Source organism: Schistocerca nitens, chromosome 2 (genome assembly GCF_023898315.1).
Source record: "Schistocerca nitens isolate TAMUIC-IGC-003100 chromosome 2, iqSchNite1.1, whole genome shotgun sequence".
Taxonomy (NCBI): Eukaryota; Metazoa; Arthropoda; class Insecta; order Orthoptera; family Acrididae; genus Schistocerca; species Schistocerca nitens.
This window is the reverse complement of record NC_064615.1, coordinates 1025551741-1025573229: the sequence shown is the minus strand read 5'-3', so window position 1 is coordinate 1025573229 and position 21489 is coordinate 1025551741. Positions and strand designations below refer to the sequence as shown.

The 21489-nt window shown below is 37.2% G+C and overlaps 1 protein-coding gene across 1 annotated transcript; it reads right to left on the bottom strand.

Moving 5' to 3' along the window:
* Nucleotides 1-1141: 1141 nt before the first annotated feature.
* LOC126234772 (uncharacterized) lies at nt 1142-21333 on the bottom strand. Its single transcript, XM_049943522.1, has 3 exons — nt 20894-21333; nt 20497-20648; nt 1142-1668 (listed from the first exon to the last, which is right to left on the bottom strand). The coding sequence occupies exons 1-3, from the start codon at nt 21077-21079 to the stop codon at nt 1386-1388; spliced, it is 621 nt and encodes a 206-aa protein (XP_049799479.1). The 5' UTR covers nt 21080-21333; the 3' UTR covers nt 1142-1385.
* Nucleotides 21334-21489: the final 156 nt, after the last annotated feature.

The window sequence follows — 21489 nt, the reverse complement described above, 5'->3', positions numbered from 1 at the left end:
AGTAGTACTCTCAACAAAGCAGTCCTTAAGGCAACCAGTCATAGCCAGTAAGACACAGTGGGCTTGTTTTGACATCACTGATCCATGCCAGCGAGGTGTGAGCAGCGACACTTCAGCATGCATACTAGCAGCGATGTTTGCAACTGTTTCCCCACTGGGGGTCTGCTGGCATGCTGCAACACCCAATTACAAGTACAATGGAGCATTCTACTTGCTGCTACATACAAAACTAGACTACAGTGCATTGCACACAAGGGAGCCACAGTAAAACAGCAATCACCAAGTTTCGCATGAAACTAGCAGCATTTATTGGTACATTATGAAAACATTAGGGCATTAAACAACCAAAGATGGATGATTTTACCATATTTTGGATAATATGTCAGATTTATTAAAGTAAAAGATCAGTCAAAAAGGCGGAAAATTAGGTCTAAACTTATTTGGAGTTGAGTGACACTGCAATAATATCGCACTCTACCCCTGGCATTATCAAGACATCTGGACATGCTTTTACAAGCTTGGACTTGACTCTCCTTCCCTCTCCAGTTGCTGCACTCATTTTCCTCCATGTGTAATAAGTGACTGTTTAACATACTTACTATCTTATACTCACCAACCTCTACACAGATAGTATTGCATCAGCTTTTTGCAAGTGACTTATGGATAGAAAAGGGCGATATAACACCAAGAACATGGGCAGAACTTGTTGCAGTTGCATCTTTTGAAATTAAACCATTATAAAAGAAGTTTTTTAAAAATGAAAAAATAGCAAGATGAAAAAAAGACACCTAAGTGTACTTTGTATGGAGTACTATGAAATGAGAATCACAAGATAACTCTCAATGAAATAAAATTTTCTTCGGTTTCTTGCCATGATACACCCCAAACTGTAATAATGCCCTGTCCAGAACACTACTGCTTCTTATTTTATTTTTAACTCCCAAAGAAATAACATTACTTATTATGAATGACAACTTTTTTTGGAGTTGCTGTTAATGAAATTTGTGTGCTGTACAATGCTCATTAATTCTCAACAAAATATTCTCTCACACACGTTCCACACACACTATATTGAAATCTTTCATGGAAAAAAACTAATTATTCCAAATTAACTTGCAATTAAAAGAAAATAAATATTCAGTAACTTCTAAGAAATATATATTTATTTATCAGTGATTTCACTTCTTACAATATACGTACATGCGCCACTCATTCATAAAAAAATAGATCACATCATGATTTTATTAAAAAATTATATGTTGTTAATATCATTTAAATAAATACATTCCTTTGCTTTGGTAATAGGCACTGTCAGTTAAGTATAAATGATTTACATTCACAAGAACTTTCTTAACATGTTCTCCACTTCATTCAAAAGACATTCATCAAACTGGGAGTGTTTTGGAGACAGTGCTTGAGACAGTAGAAGAGCAAAGCCTCGTAAAAAACATGATACCAGACTGACCACCAGGTATGTAACTGAAGAGGAACCATAGAAGTGCAACAATCTGACACGCAGCACAAAGCACAGTGAATGGTGTGCTCTGAACATGCAGTGCAAAATATAGTGTTGCAAATAAAGTACCAAAGTAGACAGAGGTAAAAGGTAATCGTTCCCTTGAACACAAATGCCGCAGGTGATGTAGAGGACCCCAGAGAAATGAAAAGCTGAAATGTAAAGAGTTCTATAATTAGTATGATGGAAATGTACTACTACTGCTGCTGCTGCAATAAATAGAACTGTACAGGTATACTGTACCAAAAACTTGTTATAATTCAACTTAATAACAACACATTTAAAAAATTTACTTTTGAAAGTATAGAAATACAATTTTTATTGGAAATTTAAAAACCTGATGCCATTCCAGAAGATAAGAGTTCTTGGGACTGTATGATGGAAACTGGTTTATGTAACACAGGTTGCAGCCAAAAAATGTATAAAAATTCATTCTATGTATGCCTTTTCTTTGCTACCAGCATTATTTAATGCTATAACATTCTGAATCATGAACCATGGACCTTGCCTTTGGTGGGGAGGCTTGCGTGTCTCAGCGATACAGATGGCCGTACCGTAGGTGCAACCACAATGGAGGTGTATCTGTTGAGAGGCCAGACAAACGTGTGGTTCCTGAAGAGGGGCAGCAGCCTTTTCAGTAGTTGCGGGGGCAACAGTCTGGATGATTGACTGATCTGGCCTTGCAACACTAACCAAAACGGCCTTGCTGTGCTGGTACTGCGAACGGCTGAAAGCAAAGGGAAACTACAGCCGTAATTTTTCCCGAGGGCATGCAGCTTTACTGTATGGTCAAATGATGGTGCCCTCTTGGGTAAAATATTCCGGAGGTAAAATAGTCTCCCATTCGGATCTCCGGGCAGGGACTACTCAAGAGGGCGCCGTTATCAGGAGAAAGAAAACTGGCTTTCTACGGATCGGAAAGCGGAATGTCAGATCCCTTAATCGGGCAGGTAGGTTAGAAAATTTAAAAAGGGAAATGGATAGGTTGAAGTTAGATATAGTGGGAATTAGTGAAGTTGCAGGAGTAGGTTTAGTAATGAATAAAAAAATAGGAGTGCGGGTATGCTACTACCAACAGCATAGTGAACGCATTATTGTGGCCAAGATAGACACGAAGCCCATGCCTACTACAGTAGTACAAGTTTATATGCCAACTAGCTCTGCAGATGATGAAGAAATTGATGAAATGTATGATGAGATAAAAGAAATTATTCAGGTAGTGAAGGGAGACGAAAATTTAATAGTCATGGGTGACTGGAATTCGAGAGTAGGAAAAGGGAGAGAAGGAAACATGGTGGGTGACTATGGATTGGGGGTAAGGAATGAAAGAGGAAGCCGCCTTGTAGAATTTTGCACAGAGCATACATTAATCATAGCTAACACTTGGTTCAAGAATCATAAAAGAAGTTTGTATACAGGGAAGAATCCTGGAGATACTAGAAGGTATCAGATAGATTATATAATGGTAAGACAAGAGATTTAGAAACCAGGTTTTAAATTGTAAGACATTTCCAGGGGCAGATGTGGATTCTGACCACAACCTATTGGTTATGAACTGTAGATTGAAACTGAAGAAACTGCAAAAAGGTGGGAATTTAAGGAGATGAGACTGGATAAACTGAAAGAACGAGAGGTTGTAAAGAGTTTCAGGGAGAGCCTAAGGGAACAATTGACAGGAATGGGGGAAAGAAGTACAGTAGAAGAAGAATGGTTAGCTTTGAGGGATGAAGTAGTGAAGGCAGCAGAGGATCAAGTAGGTAAAAAGACGAGGGCTAGTGGAAATCCTTGGGTAACAGAAGAAATATTGAATTTAATTGATGAAAGGAGAAAATATAAAAACGCAATAAATGAAGCAGACAAAAGGGAATACAAACGTCTCAAAAATGAGATCGACAGGAAGTGCAAAATGACTAAGCAGGGATGGCTAGGGGACAAATGTAAGGATGTAGAGGCTTATCTCACTAGTGGTAGTAAGATAGATACTGCCTACAGGAAAATTAAAGAGACCTTTGGAGAAAAGAGAGCCACTTGTATGAATATCAAGAGCTCAGATGGAAACCCAGTTCTAAGCAAAGAAGGGAAAGCAGAAAAGTGGAAGGAGTATATAGAGGGTCCATACAAGGGCAATGTACTTCAGGACAATATTATGGAAATGGATGTAGATGAAGATGAAATGGGAGATACGATACTGCGTGAAGAGTTTGACAAAGCACTGAAAGACCTGAGTCGAAACAAGGCCCCGGGAGTAAACAACATTCCACTGGAACTACTGACGGCCTTGGGAGAACCAGTCCTGACAAAACTCTACCATCTGGTGAGCAAGATGTATGAGACAGGTGAAATACCCTCAGACTTCATGAAGAATATAATAATTCCAATCCCAAAGAAAGCAGGTGTTGACAGATGTGAAAATTACTGAACTATCAGTTCAATAAGTCACAGCTGCAAAATACTAAGGCGAATTCCTTACAGACGAATGGAAAAACTGGCAGAAGCCGACCTCTGCGAAGTTCAGTATGGATTCTGCAGAAATGTTGGAACACATGAGGCAATACTGACCCTACGACTTATCTTAGAAAATAGATTGAGGAAAGGCAGAGCTACATTTCTAGCATTTGTAGTCTAAGAGAAAGCTTTTGACAATGTTGACTGGAATACTCTCTTTCAAATTCTAAAGGTGGCAGGGGTAAAATACAGGGAGCGAAAGGCTATTTTCAATTTGGACAGAAACCAGATGGCAGTTATAAGAGTCGAGGGACATGAAAGGGAAGCAGTGCTTGGGAAGGGAGTGAGACCGGGTTGTAGCCTGTCCCCGATGTTATTCAATCTGTATATTGAGCAAGCAGTAAAGGAAACAAAAGAAAAATTCGGAGTAGGTATTAAAGTCCATGGAGAAGAAATAAAAACGTTGAGGTTCGCCAATGACATTGTAATTCTGTCAGAGACAGCAAAGGACTTGGAAGAGCAGTTGAACGGAATGGACAGTGTCTTGAAAGGAGGATATAAGATGAACATCAACAAAAGCAAAACAAGGATAATGGAATGTAGTCGAATTAAGTCGGGTGATGCTGAGGGAATTAGATTAGGAAATGAGACACTTAAAGTAGTAAAGGAGTTTGGCTATTTGGGGAGCAAAATAACTGATGATGGTCAAAGTAGAGAGGATATAAAATGTATACTGGCAATGGCAAGGAAAGCGTTTCTGATGAAGAGAAATTTGTTAACATCGAGTATAGATTTAAGTGTCAGGGAGTCGTTTCTGAAAGTATTTGTATGGAGTGTAGCCATGTATGGAAGTGAAACATGGACGATAAATAGTTTGGACAAGAAGAGCATAGAAGCTTTTGAAATGTGGTGCTACAGAAGAATGCTGAAGATTAGATGGGTAGATCACATAACTAATGAGGAGGTACTGAATAGAATTGGGGAGAAGAGGAGTTTGTGGCACAACTTGACAAGAAGAAGGGACCAGTTGGTAGGACACGTTCTGAGGCATCAAGGGATCACAAATTTAGCATTGGAGGGCAGCGTGGAGGGTAAAAATCGTAGAGGGAGACCAAGAGATGAATACACTAAGCAGATTCAGAAGGATGTAGGTTGCAGTAAGTACTGGGAGATGAAGAAACTTGCACAGGATAGAGTAGCATGGAGAGCTGACTCAAACCAGTCTCAGGACTGAAGACAACAACAACAACAACAATATTCTGGGACTTTCTTCATCCAACGCAAAAAAAATCATCATTCAGGGAGTTTCTTTACCCTTCATAAAATGATTCATTATTAGTGTTGCAAAACACATGAATTACAGTTATTGTGGACACCCTATAAGCCAGCAAGTTGTCTTTCATATTTACTTTCACAAGTCCCTCAACCGGTTTTATTCCTCAACATTCTATCTCTTCCATGGCTATAAGTATCAGGTGGTAGAAAGAAAATACTAATCAACCTTATGACTGGAATTAGTTTTCCACAGAACTCATTCTAGTATGTCCTCACATTGGAAAACTACCTGAACTGCACATCATATTTAATTTCAGTAAACTTCTTTTAAATGAGAAAGCTTTCAACTACATCTGGATGATTATTGGTTTGTGGGGCACTCAACTGCGCAGTTATCAGTGCCTGTACAAATTCCCAACCTTTGCTCTGTCCAATCTCGCCACTTTCAGGAATGATGAGGACAACACCAACTCCCAGTCATCTCGAGGCAGGTGAAAATCCCTGACCCCGCTGGGAATCGAACCTGGGACCACATGCTTGGGAAGCAAGAACGCAACTGCGAGACTCAACTACATCTGCAGCCATACTCCACAAACTACTGTGAAGTGCATGGCAGAAGGGTACTTATCCTTGTACCAGTTATTAGAGCTTCTTCCCATTCCATTCTCATAAGGTGTGCAGGAAGAAAGATTGCTTAAACACTTCTGAGAGCACTATAATTAGTCTAATCTTGTCTTTGCAATCTCTCACATAGGTGATTATTGAAACTTTGTAAGTAGGCTTTTTTGAGCTAGTCTGCCAGTTCAGTTTCTTCAGCATCTCCATGATGCTCTCCCATGGGTCAACAAACCCGTGAATATTCGTGCTACCTTCCTCTGTATACATTCAATACTACTGTTAGTCCTATTTGCTTTGACTCCCACATAATTGAGTAATATTCTAGAATATGACACTTGAATCTTTTGTAAGCAATCTCCTTTGTAGACTGACTGCATTTAGTATTCTATCAATGAACGGAAGTCTGTCACCTACTTTACTATCACTGAATCTGTGATCATTCCATTTCACATCCCTACAAATTGTTACACCCAGTTATTTGTACGAGTTGACAGTTTCCAGTTATGAGTCATCAATCTTTTGATCATCGGATCCTATGTTCTGTTATTTTATGAAGACCAGAATTTTACACTTCTGAACATTTAACACATGTTGCCAGCCAATCTTTGCACCACTATGAAATCTTGTCAACATACAACTGAATATTTATACAGATTTTTCGGACATTACTTCAGCCGAGATCACTGTATTATCAGCAAAAAGTCTAAGGTTACTTTTAATAGTTTCTGCAAGGCCATTAATACACAATAAGAACAACAAGGTGCCAAAAACATTTCCTCGTGGACACCTCTGAAGTTACTTACACAGTTGTTGATAACTCTCCATCCAAGCTCAGAAGTTGTGTCCCTCTTACCAACCCAGTCACAAATTTCACTTAATATCTGATATGATCTACCTGACTGTCTTGAGCCATGGCTTTCAAGATGTCACATGTGAAAAGTACAAGTTGGATCTAACACAACTGATGGTCCAGAATCCACACAGGTTGGCATCATTCTGTTCACAATACCTCGTTATATTTGAGCTTAGACTGTGTTCTAAGTTGACAACAAATAAATGTCAAGGATTTTGGACAGCAGTTTTGTCAATCACTTCCGCTACTCTTTTTGAAGACAGGTGTGACCTGTGTTTTCTTCCAACCACTGTGATGGTTTTTTATTCAAGGGATTTACAGGAGTAGATTATTTTTAAGAAAGACGATAACTCAGCTGCAAAGTTAGTATAGAAGCTGGTAGGGATTCCACTGGGCCATGGACCTTTGTTTGATTTTTAGCAATTTCAGTTGTTTCTCAACACCGCTGGCACTAATATCTATATCATCTTTGCAGTGGCCTGAGTGCTGAATTGGGGGGGGGGGGGGGGTAAAATTCCTGGATTTTAGTGTATGAAGGAACTTTTGGAAACAGAACTAAGCATTTCTGCTTTTAATGAGTTTGTTAGCATAGCCATCCTCCACAGCAAGCACAGAAATGTGTGTTTTGTAAATAAAAAACCCCTTCTCTTGCTGCAGCAAAGAAGGCTTTTTTATTTACAAACAAAATATTTCTGCTTATTTTCTATCATAAATTTCAGTTCCTGTCTAATCCATGATTGACTGGACACCAACTTAGGTGCTACTAACAGTGTTTACATATGATGCAAGTTTTTTTTGATTTTGTGAGAGAACTTTCAATAATTTTCTGCTACAGTAGTGACTGAAGGTTTCATGTGTTGCCCTTTCGACAGCCACAAATGTTTCATTACCTCATTAGCTATAGTGATGCTTTTTTTGCAACTATCATGCAGCAATCTCAGTTTCTTTAGACACTTCTTTATAGTGACTGTATACCACAGAGGATCTTCCACTATACCACAGAGGATCCTTCTACTAGGCTCATATCTATCACATGCATGGTTTTAACATTGAGCCACAGTTATATATGTTGTTCTCCATAGCTAAGTGTTTCGAGTTCCTAATTGAGATATGGCACTACTACCTCTTTATCTGGTTTGCTGATCATATAAATCCTTCTACTTGTTTTAGTTGCCCTTCGTACTTTGGTAATTGTTGTTGCTTCACTGATATCAGTTGCAATGTGGATATCCTAAAAGAGGTCAGGTCTATTTGTTGTCATTACATCCAATATACTTTCATCATAAGTGGGTTTCCCAGCTTATCTGTTCTATATAGCTTTCAGAGAAAGCATTTAATAATTATTGTTGGATGATTAGTCTCCTCTAATGATAACAGTATAATTGGGGAACTTGTGTCCTAGTGAACGTGTGTTTTACTTAAAAGTTTTTTTACATCTGTAGGTGAGTCTGGTGGTCAACTACAGGTATAAGTTTATGCCCATACCTGATACTGTCACTATCCATTTCTGATCTCTCAAGCCTTCTTGGTTCACACTGCTTTTTACAGTAATTTTCTTCCTATTCTGTCTGTGTCATCTTCAATTCTGATGGCAAGCATGTGGCCATCTTCTTTAATACTGCTCATTACCACTTCCCTCCTTGCTTTATTTTGTCTAACTAGGCTATCAGTTCCATCCAACAGTTTTCGGAGATCTTCGCTTACTGTCCATACAGTCTTGCTCTTGGGTATATGGGTTACACAAAAGTGGAAAAAATTAAACTGTCTTCCTTGATTTCCCACATTTGTTATCCTCACGTGGTATATGTAGACACTCCAGATTACGTGTTTAGTTTTTGGCTGTCTCCATTCTTGAGATGGTTTTGGACAGTGTATTTCACATCCCACTGCTTATGCATTCTCTGGAGCCACAAATGCTATATTTGGTTTAATTTTTCTCCCTTTTATTGCTAAGCACGAACTCAGAACTCTTTGTACAGACCCATTACTTTTTTTTAGAAGCAAAACCATTTTTCAGTCCCTACCTCTGTAATTTGATTTTCTATTGTCCTGTATTTTATTCTAGTCAGCAATTTTAAAATGTATTGGTTTCCTGATGGTTGGCACAAATACGGGCGATGTTAAGAAAGTAAAGCAACACTTTTTTTTCTGAAGGTAGGTTGTTTTTATTCAGGATTCTAACACACCATATTATTCCCCACTCTTTTGGCTACAAAACCCTATATTTCAACATAATCTCTGTTCAATGTGACTGCTTATACCATTCTGCTGGGAGGGTCTGTATGTTCACATGGCAACATTGTACAAGTCAATGTCAGGGCCAACATCTTGTTGCATCAATTACCTCCCCACCATCCACATACTGCTTCCTGTGGAGTGCATCCTTCATTGGGCCAAACAGATGGAAGTCGGAAGGTGTGAGATCCAGGCTGTAGGGTGGATGAGGAGGAACAATCCAATGAAGTTTTGCAAGTTCCTCATGGATGCGCAAACTTGCGTGAGACCTTGTGCTGTCATGGAGAAGGAGCATTTATATTTTTGTGGTGACAAACATGCTGGATTCATTTCTTAAGTGAAGGTAGCACAAAACATTTCAGAAATGATTGTTACACTATGAGGGAGAACATCATACAGAATAACCCCTTCTGAGTCACAAAAGACTGTCGTCATGATTTTACTGGCTGAGGGTGTGGTTTTGAACTTTTTCTTCGGTGGAGAGGTGGTGTGATACCACTTCATGGATTTTGTTTTGTTACCGGTTCGAAGTGATAAATTCATATTTCATCACCTGTGACAATGTTCGACAAAAACTGTCACAGTCAGCCTGCACCATGCACGCAATTCGGCTCTTTATGATTTTCTGTCAGGCAGTGAGGAAAACAGTGGGCATACACCTTTGTGTACCCCAAATTGTGGACGAGTGTGTCAGCAGTACCAACAGAGACGCCCAGTTGTGCAGCCAGGTGTTCAACTGTGATCCACTGATCTACTTGAATAAGCGTGTCTGCATGTTCCAACATTACAGGAGTTACAAATATGTGAGGCTGGCCAGCATGTGGGAGACAGGGCAGGTTTGTGCAACCTTGTTGCTATGGTGACACACACATCACCCAACAACTCACCATGCTTTAGTTCAGTGTCAGGTCTCCGTAGACTTCTCCAAGCACCTATAAGTACCTGCAATATTCTACTTTTCCATCAAAAGAAACTCAATGACAGCACCCTGCTTGGACTGCACCTCCATTAAAGACACCGTTTTGAAGGCTATATACAGTACCTATTGGAGCTTCATGCACTATGGGGATGAAGCAGGAATATTTCACATGTCCCACAGCAAATTCCATTTTTTTTTTTTCAGCTGAAATTGGCCATGGAAAAAAATGTGTTGCATTACTTATTGAACAGCCCTCACTTTGATGGTAACCTAATACCTAATTTCTTTTCCGTATAACCAGTTATGGTCTTGTGTGCAGTCAGATTTGGCGTTTCATGCATAGTTGTTTTGAGACCAAATCATTGAAAAATTCTGAATGTGACTGACAGATTTGCCGAAAATTTTATCATTATAATGATCAAAAAGTTAAAATCTTAAGTTTGCTTCCTGACTCATGGTCAATAGCAAAAATAGTTCATGAATTCTACATTCTCATTGTTTGGATAAACTAACACGAAAATTAATGAAAGAGCAAGGCATTCTTCCAGTTGTAGTAAAGAAGAAAGGAGTAGGTATAAGTGAAGAAACAATTAAAAAGATCCAGCAGTTTTTTTGAAGATGATGAAAACAGTAGAATGTGCCCAGGTTGCAAAGGTAGCAAAAGAGTTGTTATAAATTGAGTTAAAGTAACAAAGCAGAAAGACTAGTACTGTCAAATTTAAATGAACTTTATGTAGCTTCAAAAATTATCATCCTTAATGCAAAATTGGAAGGTCAAAATTTTGTGACCTTCACCCGAAGTGGTGTATTTTGACTGGATCCTCAGGGAAACACACCGGTGGAGAGTGGTGAGACTTGATGCCTTTTTTACATAAGCGGTAGGTATAAACATCAGAAAAGAACTAAAATGTGTAATACATAGTCAGTTTTAACTCTTTCTGTCCCTATTTTTAATTCAATCCTTTGCCATTTACCATCATCATAAAAAATTAAAAACTAAAGCCATGCAGAATGGATCAAGTCTCACCATATGTGGGACACTTGATCCCTTTTACGGGGAGACTTGATCCGCCACTTTATTGTGGTAAATAAAACAATTTATTCATTATTCAAACCAAATTTTATTTTGTCTATAAGATTAATAAGAGGAACTGAGGTTTACTAACAAAAGAAACTCACATAATAACTTTAGAAAACAAATTCATTCATGATCTCTAGAGTCATTGCTTGAAGTGTAATCTGTAGCCTACAAAACATGTTATGAGATCATAAAAAAAGTCACTAAGTTATCAAATGTATATTTTAAATAGTTTAAATTACTGTCAAAAAATTAGAATTAGCATGTTTAGTGTATCCAAGATCATATATGAGATAAAGCACATTCACACAAAGAAAAAACAAGTATACTTCTTGAGAAAGTCAATAATGGTTGCCTGTGTTTGAAGTATTTAACATGATGAAATTATAGACAAACATACAAATTATTGAATATTAAAGCCCTGAAATTTGACACTGTTAAACATGAAACAGGTAACTCTGTCATTCTTTGAAGAAAATGCTGAAGATGGAATGACTCATACAATTTGGTTCCTTTCAATGTTACATGTGTCTTCAGTTTCTGGCCACTTGAACCGTTGGCCCTCTATTTTTCTTGCACATTTTATAGTGAAATTCTCTTCGTCAGGAACATTGACAATCTTTCCCACATAATGTTTTTCAGTTTTCTTTGTTTGGAAGGTAGCAATGATCCATTTTCCAGTGCCTGGTCCATCATTCAAAATTTCATCAGAATCACTGTTACTCAAATTCTCCAAGTCATTATCAAACTCACATGGAGACAGTTCTTCACTTTCAAAAGTTTCTACTTTCGGCTTATTTGTTTGTTTCTTGTTTTCAAAGTTCAGCCTCTTAGGTCTTCCCACAGGTTTCAGTCTTCGTGCATTTCTTGCTCTGAGTTCTTCCTCAAGTTTATCTTTTATCAGAGTGTTTGTTAGGATTGCGGTACATGCTCGTTTTCTTCCTCATCTAGTTGTAGTGTGAGCTGCTGCCTTAGGGTGTGGTCTGATATCTTCAAAGGATCTGTATCCAATAGGGCTAGGTCTAATTCTGGAAGATGAAGGTGTTGATACTGAAACAAACTCTTTTGGAGAATCACAAACTTCCACAGATTGTAAGTGGTTTGTTGTATATGCAGACAAAAATTCATCATCTGTAAATATATCAGAGTTAAATGGCCATATGCCTGAAACCTGAAAACCACTAATCACGTTGCCGAGTGTAAAAGCTTTAGGGAAAGCTCTACCAAAAATCTCGGAGAGATCATAGATACAGATAGTTTTCCCTGGATGCGCTGTCATCCAGTCTCCTGCAGCAGAATTGTAATATGCCTTCAGTGGACCATACACTGACCTATCATGGGGTTGTATTTTATGGGATGTATGGGGAGGAATTGTCAAGAGAGTAATTCCATTTTCTTTTGCAAAATGTAAGGATTCCAAACTAATATGACTATTATGATTGTCCATGATGATCAGTGCTTTGTGTTGAGCACTCCATTTTACATATTTATGAAAATGTTCTAAAAACAAAACAAAATTAACAGCTGTCATCCAACCGCTGGAATGAGTGGAACCACTGGTTCCAGGAGGAGCTCCATGCAGCATCCTATCCTGCCAGTTCACACGTGGAAAGATCATGAAAGGTGGGATGTGGCCTCCTATAGCATTTATTGCACAACATGCTGTCACAAGTTCACCTCTCTCGGCAAAAGTCACTTTTCCTACCTGTTTCTCTCCTCTTACAGCCACTATTTTTCCTGATTTGTGGACTGTAGTAAGACCCGTTTCATCTATGTTCCAAATAGATTCTGGTCCAAGAACTTCCCTAGCGATAATCTGGCGAAGATTATCAAAAAACTGTCTAACATTGTGTTTATTAAAGCTGCTTCCTCTGCTAATACTGGTTCCTTTGGTGTACGAAGAGAGAGTTCAGGATGCCTTCTCATGAAACCTCTGAACCAGTCATTTCCAGCTCTGCCCTCTTTCTTCCAATTTTCAGGAATTTTCTTTTTATTTTCAGAAGAAAATTGATATGCAAATGCACGCACACTTTTTGCACTCATGCCATGGTGTAATTTGCTTGCCGTTTTCAAGTATTCAGATAAAGAATTTTCCTCCTCAGCTGAAAACACCTGAGACTTGTATGTAGAAGAATAAAACATTTCAGTATCTTGACTTAACTGCTTCCCAACATAACGTTTTAAGGTCATTAGTGGGACTTGAAATTCTTTTGATGCTCCTCGAAAACTTTTTCCCCCAAAGCACGCCATTACTGCAAGTTCCATACTTCTAGAGTCAATTTTTTTCCTAGCTTTGACTCCCTCTTTCCTTTTATATGTAAGACCCATAGTTCTGCAATATAAAGCAAAATTATGATACTTTTTGTTTTAGTTTATTAGACCTAAGTTTCATTTTCACCCATATTGTATAATTCAATGCATTATATTACAATAAAATGCCTATATAATATCATTTGTTGGGTGTTGTATGTTTTACAATAATGTGATACCAGGAAAACAATTAAATCTTTGGGAAACATTTGAACAGGGACACTTGATATGTGGATCAAGTGTCACCAAGTTCTTGAGGATCAAGTCTCCCCATAAGACACAAGTAAGCAAAATTGCTTCTGAATGCTCCCTAACCTACAATTAGCATTCACTTTCAGTTATACTATATGCCTTAAAGTATGGACTTTTATGGGAAACAGTTACCAGCATTATTTCCTACAGAATTAATATGTAAAAATAATTGGATTCACTTTCCAAAATAAAAGTTAATTCAGTGAAAAATCTTTCTTTCCCTCTTACTGGACAGCAACAACAGTTAAACTCACAGATGCAAATTACAACAATGGAAAGTGGATGGCAAGAAACACTGATGCAAAAAAAAAAAAAAAATTATTAATTCCCCAAAATGGCCAAAGTAATGGGAGGAACAAGTCTCCCCACTGATCAAGTCTCACCACCCCGTGTGTTTGTTTATATAATCAAAATGTCAAACTGACGATTGCGGGTTCAAAACTCAGTGATCTTAACTACAAAGAGTTGCTAGATATAATGGCCTGTGACACTTAACAGTTATGACTGCGTGATGAGTTTGCGTAATAAATGCCCTAGTAAGGAAACCATTATTGAATTGTTTCACAAATATGATGAGGAAATGCCAGATAGTATTACCTTCAAACAGTGGGTCACAACTGAAAGGGCAGAAATGATAACAGTGGTTAAATCTCAGGAAGGGTACTTGAAATCTTTAATTGATAACTTCCAAAAACTCAAAACGCCCCACTATGTTTCTAAAATCCAAAGTAAGTTTTTGAAGGACGAAAAAGCATGACTTTATGAAACTGAATGCATAGTGCTAGCTGATATGCAGAAAATTTTACATTTGTGATTCAGGATGCAATACAAGGGTACCACTGGGTCAATGACCAGGCAACAGTGTATCTATTTATTCTCTACTTTAAAAATGAGAAAGATGAAGTTTGCAGTTCTTCAATTTGCATTCTAAGCAACTACTTGGAGCACAACACTTTGGCTGTATATGTGTTTCAAAAGTATGTAATAAATTACATAAAAGAAAATTTTCCCAAGGTTGAGAAGCTGATATACTTTACAGATGGAAGTGATAGTCAGTATAAGAACAAAAAGCATTTTTCAGATATGTGCAACCACAAAGTAGAGTTTGGGTTGGAGGCTGAATGGCACTTTTTTGCATCTTGTCATGGTAAAAATGCATGTGATGGAGTAGGAGGTACAACAAAACTTGAAGTAAGTAAAGCCAGCCTACAAAGACCAAACTCTCACAGTACAGGACATGTAGTAGTAGAAGTAGTAGTAGTAGCTGCTTTATTCATTCGCAGATCTCTTTTTACAAGGATATAGGACATGTATGTTTTTTTGCAAGGATAATATTAAAGGCATTACCTGTTTTCTTATCAAGAAAGAAGAAGTAGTTCTGCATATGAAAACAACACTTCAACCAGATTTGAAAACAGTACAGCAATAAAAGGAACAAGGCATTTCCACAAATTCCTTGGTATTGCAGAAAACTTAGTTCAATGCTATGTAACATCAGAAATCGATATTTATGAGGATCATTGTGTCAGTAAAATTACATCTCTGTCTTTAACGTTGAACGACATAATGGCATGTGTGTATGATGTACAGTGGTGGCTTGCAGAGGTTGAAAGAATAAAGTTTGGAAAACAATGATGTTTTTGTGCATTTTTACCACCCTGCTGGCCCAAGAACATCATTCAATAAATCTACTAGTGAGAAAGTTTGGATACCAATGAAAAATGTTTTAAGGAAACTTTCAGTGCTTGAACTTACCACAGCAACTGGGGGGGTTGCATTATTAAAAATAAATAAACTAAATGAATATTGGGTGAGAGTGTTAACTAAATATATTCACAATTAAATGTTATTACAATGAAACAATAAACCATTCAAATAGGCAACAGCTATAAGATCAGTGGTAGAGTAATCTGAATTATTTCCCCATTTTCATAAATTCATATCTTTGTTCACAGTCAGATATCAAACTAAGCCGAAACTTCACAAAAAATGATAATTTTCAAGTTTAAAAAATTCATAAAAAAATTAAGGAAACATTTGTAAGTGTTCTTGCTCTATATGGGGCTAGTAGTGTATTATATCTAACTATAGGAAAAAAGACACACTCATAAATCACTCCTTGTTTGTTGTTTTTGGGCCTAAAAAGTGGATTTTTGAAAATTTGGATACCAAACATTGGAGGTCATTTTGACTGGTTATTTTTGAATTTAGGGTATTTTGTGTAATAGACAATGTTGTAGAGGACACTTTTTAGAAAAACAATCATGTCAATTGCAAGGTTGTAACTTACAATCATGTCAATTGCAAGGTTGTAACTTACCCAGTGCAGAGATATTCATATTTTTGCTAACGCCTCTAAACTGAAACATCGTTGCGTGCTTACAAACAAAAATGGACGCCATTCGGTAAAGGTGAAAGGTAACCCTTTTTTTTTTTTTTAACTGTTCTGAACTTCTCAATTATAGGGTAATCACATATAAAAAAAATTAAAATATTTAAAAGTGGTCAAGCAACCAACTTAATTTTTATTGGACCACTTCGTCTGGATTGACCCATATTCAAATTTTCGCTAATCTCTCCCGACTGAAAAAGCGTCACGCGCCTACAAATAAAAATGGCCACCAACCAGTAAAGGTGCAAGATAAATTATTTTAAAAAACTGTTTTGAACTTCTCAAATATAGGGCAATCACATATAAACACACTAAAATATTTAAAAATGGTTAAGCAACCATCACTGGGCCACTTCCTATGGACTGACCCTTTTATATAACTGGGTAAGTGATCAAAAATTTTTGTTGCACCACTGTGCACCTGTCTTTGTGCGAAAGTCAATGTTAATGAGGAGTAATGAATGTATTTTTCCTTCTGTCATTGTGATTATGTACATAACTGCATAACTGCTCATTTTGAACTGTAGTTGATTATTTACAACAAACTTCACGAGGGAATAAATATAAAAATAGCTTCCGCAATGAACCATACATATGTTGGGTTGGTGCTTGCTTCCATGCAGCATGATCAGCCCAAGCTGAACAGCTCTGTAAGGAGGGTCAATATGGAGTTGGTTCGGCTGCTTCAGGCAGCTGCTGGGTCAGACATGGGTTTGATTCCTGTTGATGCTTTTACTAGGTTGGATTTCACTAGGCATGGGTTGCATCTCAGTAGGAAAGGAAAGAATATCAGGAGATTGAGAAGCAAGGTAGATGAATTTCTTGTTTGTCTGTAAGATTTAGAAACAGATAATGCAATAGAAGTGCTTTGTCTGTTAAAAAATCGCGTAGTCACAGATATGGAAAAGCTAAATGTAAGTGGATATAAGCTTTCAGCGTACATAAGTAGACACAATACGGAAAAGAGTTGCCATATATTTTAAGGGTTAACATAGTGTGAAAAACTTAGAAACTAAAAATTTTCTGTAGAGCAACATATAAAAGAATGTGCCCCTGAGCTTTAACCAAATAATGGCAATTTTATAATTGTAACTTTGCAGAGGTTTCTAATGGAAAATTTTCAACTATTCTTGAAAATTTTTGATTCCTACCTGTCAGACAGAGGGAAGGAAATTATTACATGTGGGGATTTCAATGTACATTTTCTGAAAGGGTTTGACAGCAATAATGATACTGAAGTACTACTCAGTTCATTCAATTTGACATCAGCTACTGATTTTCTTATTTGGATAGTAAAGGAAAGCAGCACACTGATGGATGATATTTTCCTAGACCAAGATTAAATTTAATCCAATAAACATTTATCCTGTCAAGAATAGTCTTTCTGATAATGATGCACACATAATTACAGTATATGATATTGCTCCAGACAGTAATGCAAAACAGTCCTCCAAAATGGTGTGTTCAATTAACAATTGAACAATTTCAAATTTTAGGGAAAGCTTGCAGCAGTTAGATTGGGATGAGTTGTGCCAGGAACCTGACACTAATTTAAAATATAACTTGTTTCATGACATTTGTGAGTATTTTTCAAAACAGTTTCTCTATGAAAATAGTAAATATAATTCTAACAGAGCATATAAGTTCACTGAAGGGATAAAAATATCTTATAACTGTAATGGGGAAATGTATCTAATAGCAAAAAAGAACAATGACCCATAAACAGTCAAATATTATAAAAAATACTGTAAGATATTACGGAAAGTTATTAATAAAAGTCTAGAAGTGTGTGTATTATATCTGAGATTAGCAACTCTGATAAAAAATTGAAACAATTTGAAATATCGCAGAAAAGAAAAACAGCAACCAAGAGCACAAGAAGACTTTATTACCATCAAACTGAAGGAAAAGTTAATTAACAAGAAGTCAAAGGTTGAAAATATTTTTAATATAATCATTTTTTAGATGTTGTGGAGAAAATAGGATCCACATGTTCATAGCAAAAGGCAAAGCTGTATGTGGAAGAGACAATACCAATGTAGTTTGATAAAATCAAAATTCTGCCTGTCTCTCCTTCTAAAGATAGGAAAATAATAAACTCAATGAAATGTAAAAGCTTTCATAGAATTGATGGCATCTTCAACAAAGTACTAAAGGTTTGTTCCCAACAGATAAGTAGGATTCTCAGTCACATGTGTAATAGCTCACTGAAACAGAGCAGTTTTTCTGAGAGATTGAAATATGCTATTGTTAAACCATTGCCTAAAAATGGGGATACGGCTGATGGCAACAGCTACCACCCAACCGCACTTCTTACTGCTTTGTCCAAAATTCTTGAAGAGGTAATGTATTCAAGAGTAGATTTACACATTTGTAAAAATGAAGTACTAACAAAATCATAATTTGATTTCCAGAAAGGCTTTACAACAGAAAATGCTGTATATGCTTTCACTGATCATATATCAAATGCTGTGATTAACAAAATATCACTAGCTGGTGTTTTCTGTGATCTGTCAAAGGCTCTTGATTGCGCAAATCATGGAATTCTTCTACATAAGCTTAAGTATTCCGGTATGGGTGGGACAGTACACAATTGGTTAAATTCATATTTACGTAACTGGAAGAGTACAGAGGGCCGAAATAAACAGTTTGCATGATGTGCCAAAAATCAGCAGATTTCTCCAGTGGGGGAGGTACCAAGAATGAGGTCCCATAAGGTTCAGTCTTGGTCCCTTATCGTTTTTAATATATATTAATGACTTGCCACTCTACAGGGTGTTTCAAAAAGAATACACATATTACAAAGTATTATTTTGTCTAAACTCTCGATTGCTGTGTCTCGGCTTGGTTACTGGAGAAACAAATATATAGTCTAGTTTACATTAATAGCTGATAGATGTCAGTTGTCTTCTGTCTTGCTTGGTAACTGTCAAATGTTTAAAATGACTACTCCGCAACAGAAATAATTTTGTGTTTTCAAGTTTGCAAAGTGTAATTCTGTGATTACAGTGCAAAGACATTTCACATGGTGCTTCTAAACAATCAGCCAATTCCATTTGTCACTATATAACACATCATCAAAATGGTTTATTGAAACTGTGGAAGTAAATATTTACCCCTCTCTCTGAATCAGCGCCAGAGGAAGGGAATCAGACAATGAATGACGCTGTAGTCGAGTCAGCAAAAGAAGATACCTGACAGTTCCAAAGGACTTTTCATGTCTGCTCCACGCTTCTACCTGAACCTACCTTGTAAAGAGATTTTGTGTATATCTCTATCGCATCACTTCAGTGTTGTAGCAGCTCTATAGACGATTAGGCCTACTGTTTTTGCCTACAGTCATTTGTGCTTCACAGTTTAAACCTGGCAAGAGCACTGCCAGCTGTCAGGGACATTCTTTTTCTGACTCTACTATATTACTAATAATGGGCCCCATAATGACAATAACTCTAAATAAACTTTACACATCATTATATACAACAACACATGTGACGACCAAGCGACCAGTCGACCAACCAACAACAAACACAATTATTATACCACAAAAGAATGAAACAAATTTTTAATAAAATCACAAAGATATCTGAAACAAACTGGCAAAAACAAAAATGTAAAAGGCAGACATGTAGGTAGCGCAACCACTGCTATGGTAATAATCGTCTTAGGTGTTGGTATCCACTTCAGCTATATTTAGTCCTTTATTATTGGATCACTACCAATTTCATGGCACTAAAAGCCAAAATCTTCAGGTGTCATACGTTCACTTGAAGATGTGGCTATTAGTGCCATGAAACTGGTAGTGATTCAATAATAAAGGACTAAATAGAGCTGAAGTGGTTATTAATTCCCAAGAAAAATATAACAGATACAATCTACTTCACATTTGACACCAAACTTCCCATAATACAGTGATATTGTTTGCTACACCCCTTACTTCATACCAAATCTTTGTGCGAACTATTGTAACAAATTCCTTTAAACAACAGCAAGAGATGACCACGCTGTCTGGTCTCCTTCCCCAAACCAACCAACCAACCAGCAGCAAGAAACAACGGGGCTACCATAGCAGGGAAAAACAATGAGAAATTCAATTCAAATGTACATATCTGTTAATAGTATTATTTAGCACAAACATGAAACTAATTGGTAATGTTTACACAGAACCACACACACAGCATCAAGGCAAACACAGTTTGTACAACTCAATCCCAGCACAGAAGGGATACTTCCACCATTCAAGGAATGTAATGTCCGAGATAAGCGTTATTGAACTAAAAGGTTTACTCATGGCCAGTTTCATTTACACACATTGTATTCAGGTGTGTAAAACATCAAGCCAATGTAGCTTACTAAACATAAGTAACACCATCAGAACAATAACAAAATCTAATCTCCGTGATTCTATTATAATCATACCCACAGAATTCATACAACATCGTACATATGATAGTGACAAATAATGATTGCAGACTAATACTGTTCCTTCACTGTATGCTTTTGGTCTGAGAGCTGTATTGGCTACCTCCCACTTATTTACTACAATTATGTTACACACTTTAATGAAATTCTAACTAAATACAAGCTAAATAAGGTCATACAATACCTGCTAATTACAAATAAGCTGCCTAATGTGTACAGGAGTGCGAATTTTCTTGCTTTCAAGAGCAGAACAGGTGTATACATAGCAGCAAGGATGAAACAGAGGCAACCCATTCCGAGGCAAAAACAAAATCCTGTGATTCTCTGAATCCGGCCCTGAAAGCAGATACGAAACTGAATCAGGAACTTACTCAATACGTAATATGTACCCCAAGTTTCATGAACATTGTAGCTCATTTATGAAGGTACACTAGTTTTTCATAGCAAGCGTCAATATTTATGATCAATTTCTATAGTGATAAATTGGTCACGCTGCACACGCAGTTAGGAGGCTTTAAAACGAAATGCCGCTTCTTTCAGGTGTTCATTACGAATTATAGGGAAAATTATACTATACTAACCATACGTGGACAGCAATCTTTCTGTGTTTCTGCAAACCATCCATCTGGTGCTTCGTCATTTTCGCCCGATCTCTTAAACCACCTACCAACCGACGTTGCTGGAAAAACAGCAGGGATACTAAACTTTGTCTGTGATTTGTCATTTCTTAAGAGATACTCGTCGAGATCCCTTTTCAGATCTGCCATAGCTTGTTTACATTATTCACACATTGTAAGCAACAACTGTCACTTCAACGCAAAGATGTGACGCACTATGTCAGAGACAGACTGTGTGTGTAAACAGGGAGAATAATTAATTACACCCAACATAGCTCTAAATGAAAAATCAATAGCTAAAAAATCCTGCTATCTGTAACATGATTTTCCATTTTTAGTTGGTCATGAAAACACGAGTGCTGATTTCCCTGACCTAAAATACATTGCGTAGCATTCATCTCAGGCTAGGTGAGGAGAGCTCTGCATCATAGTGACGTGCCCGCTACGTCATCATGGCATAAATAAACCTAAATCGACTTCATGCGTACGTATATCGATCTTTGCAGTTGTACCACAGTCTAGTATAACAGTCGCGACACTTCGCCTCGATTTTGTTGCCT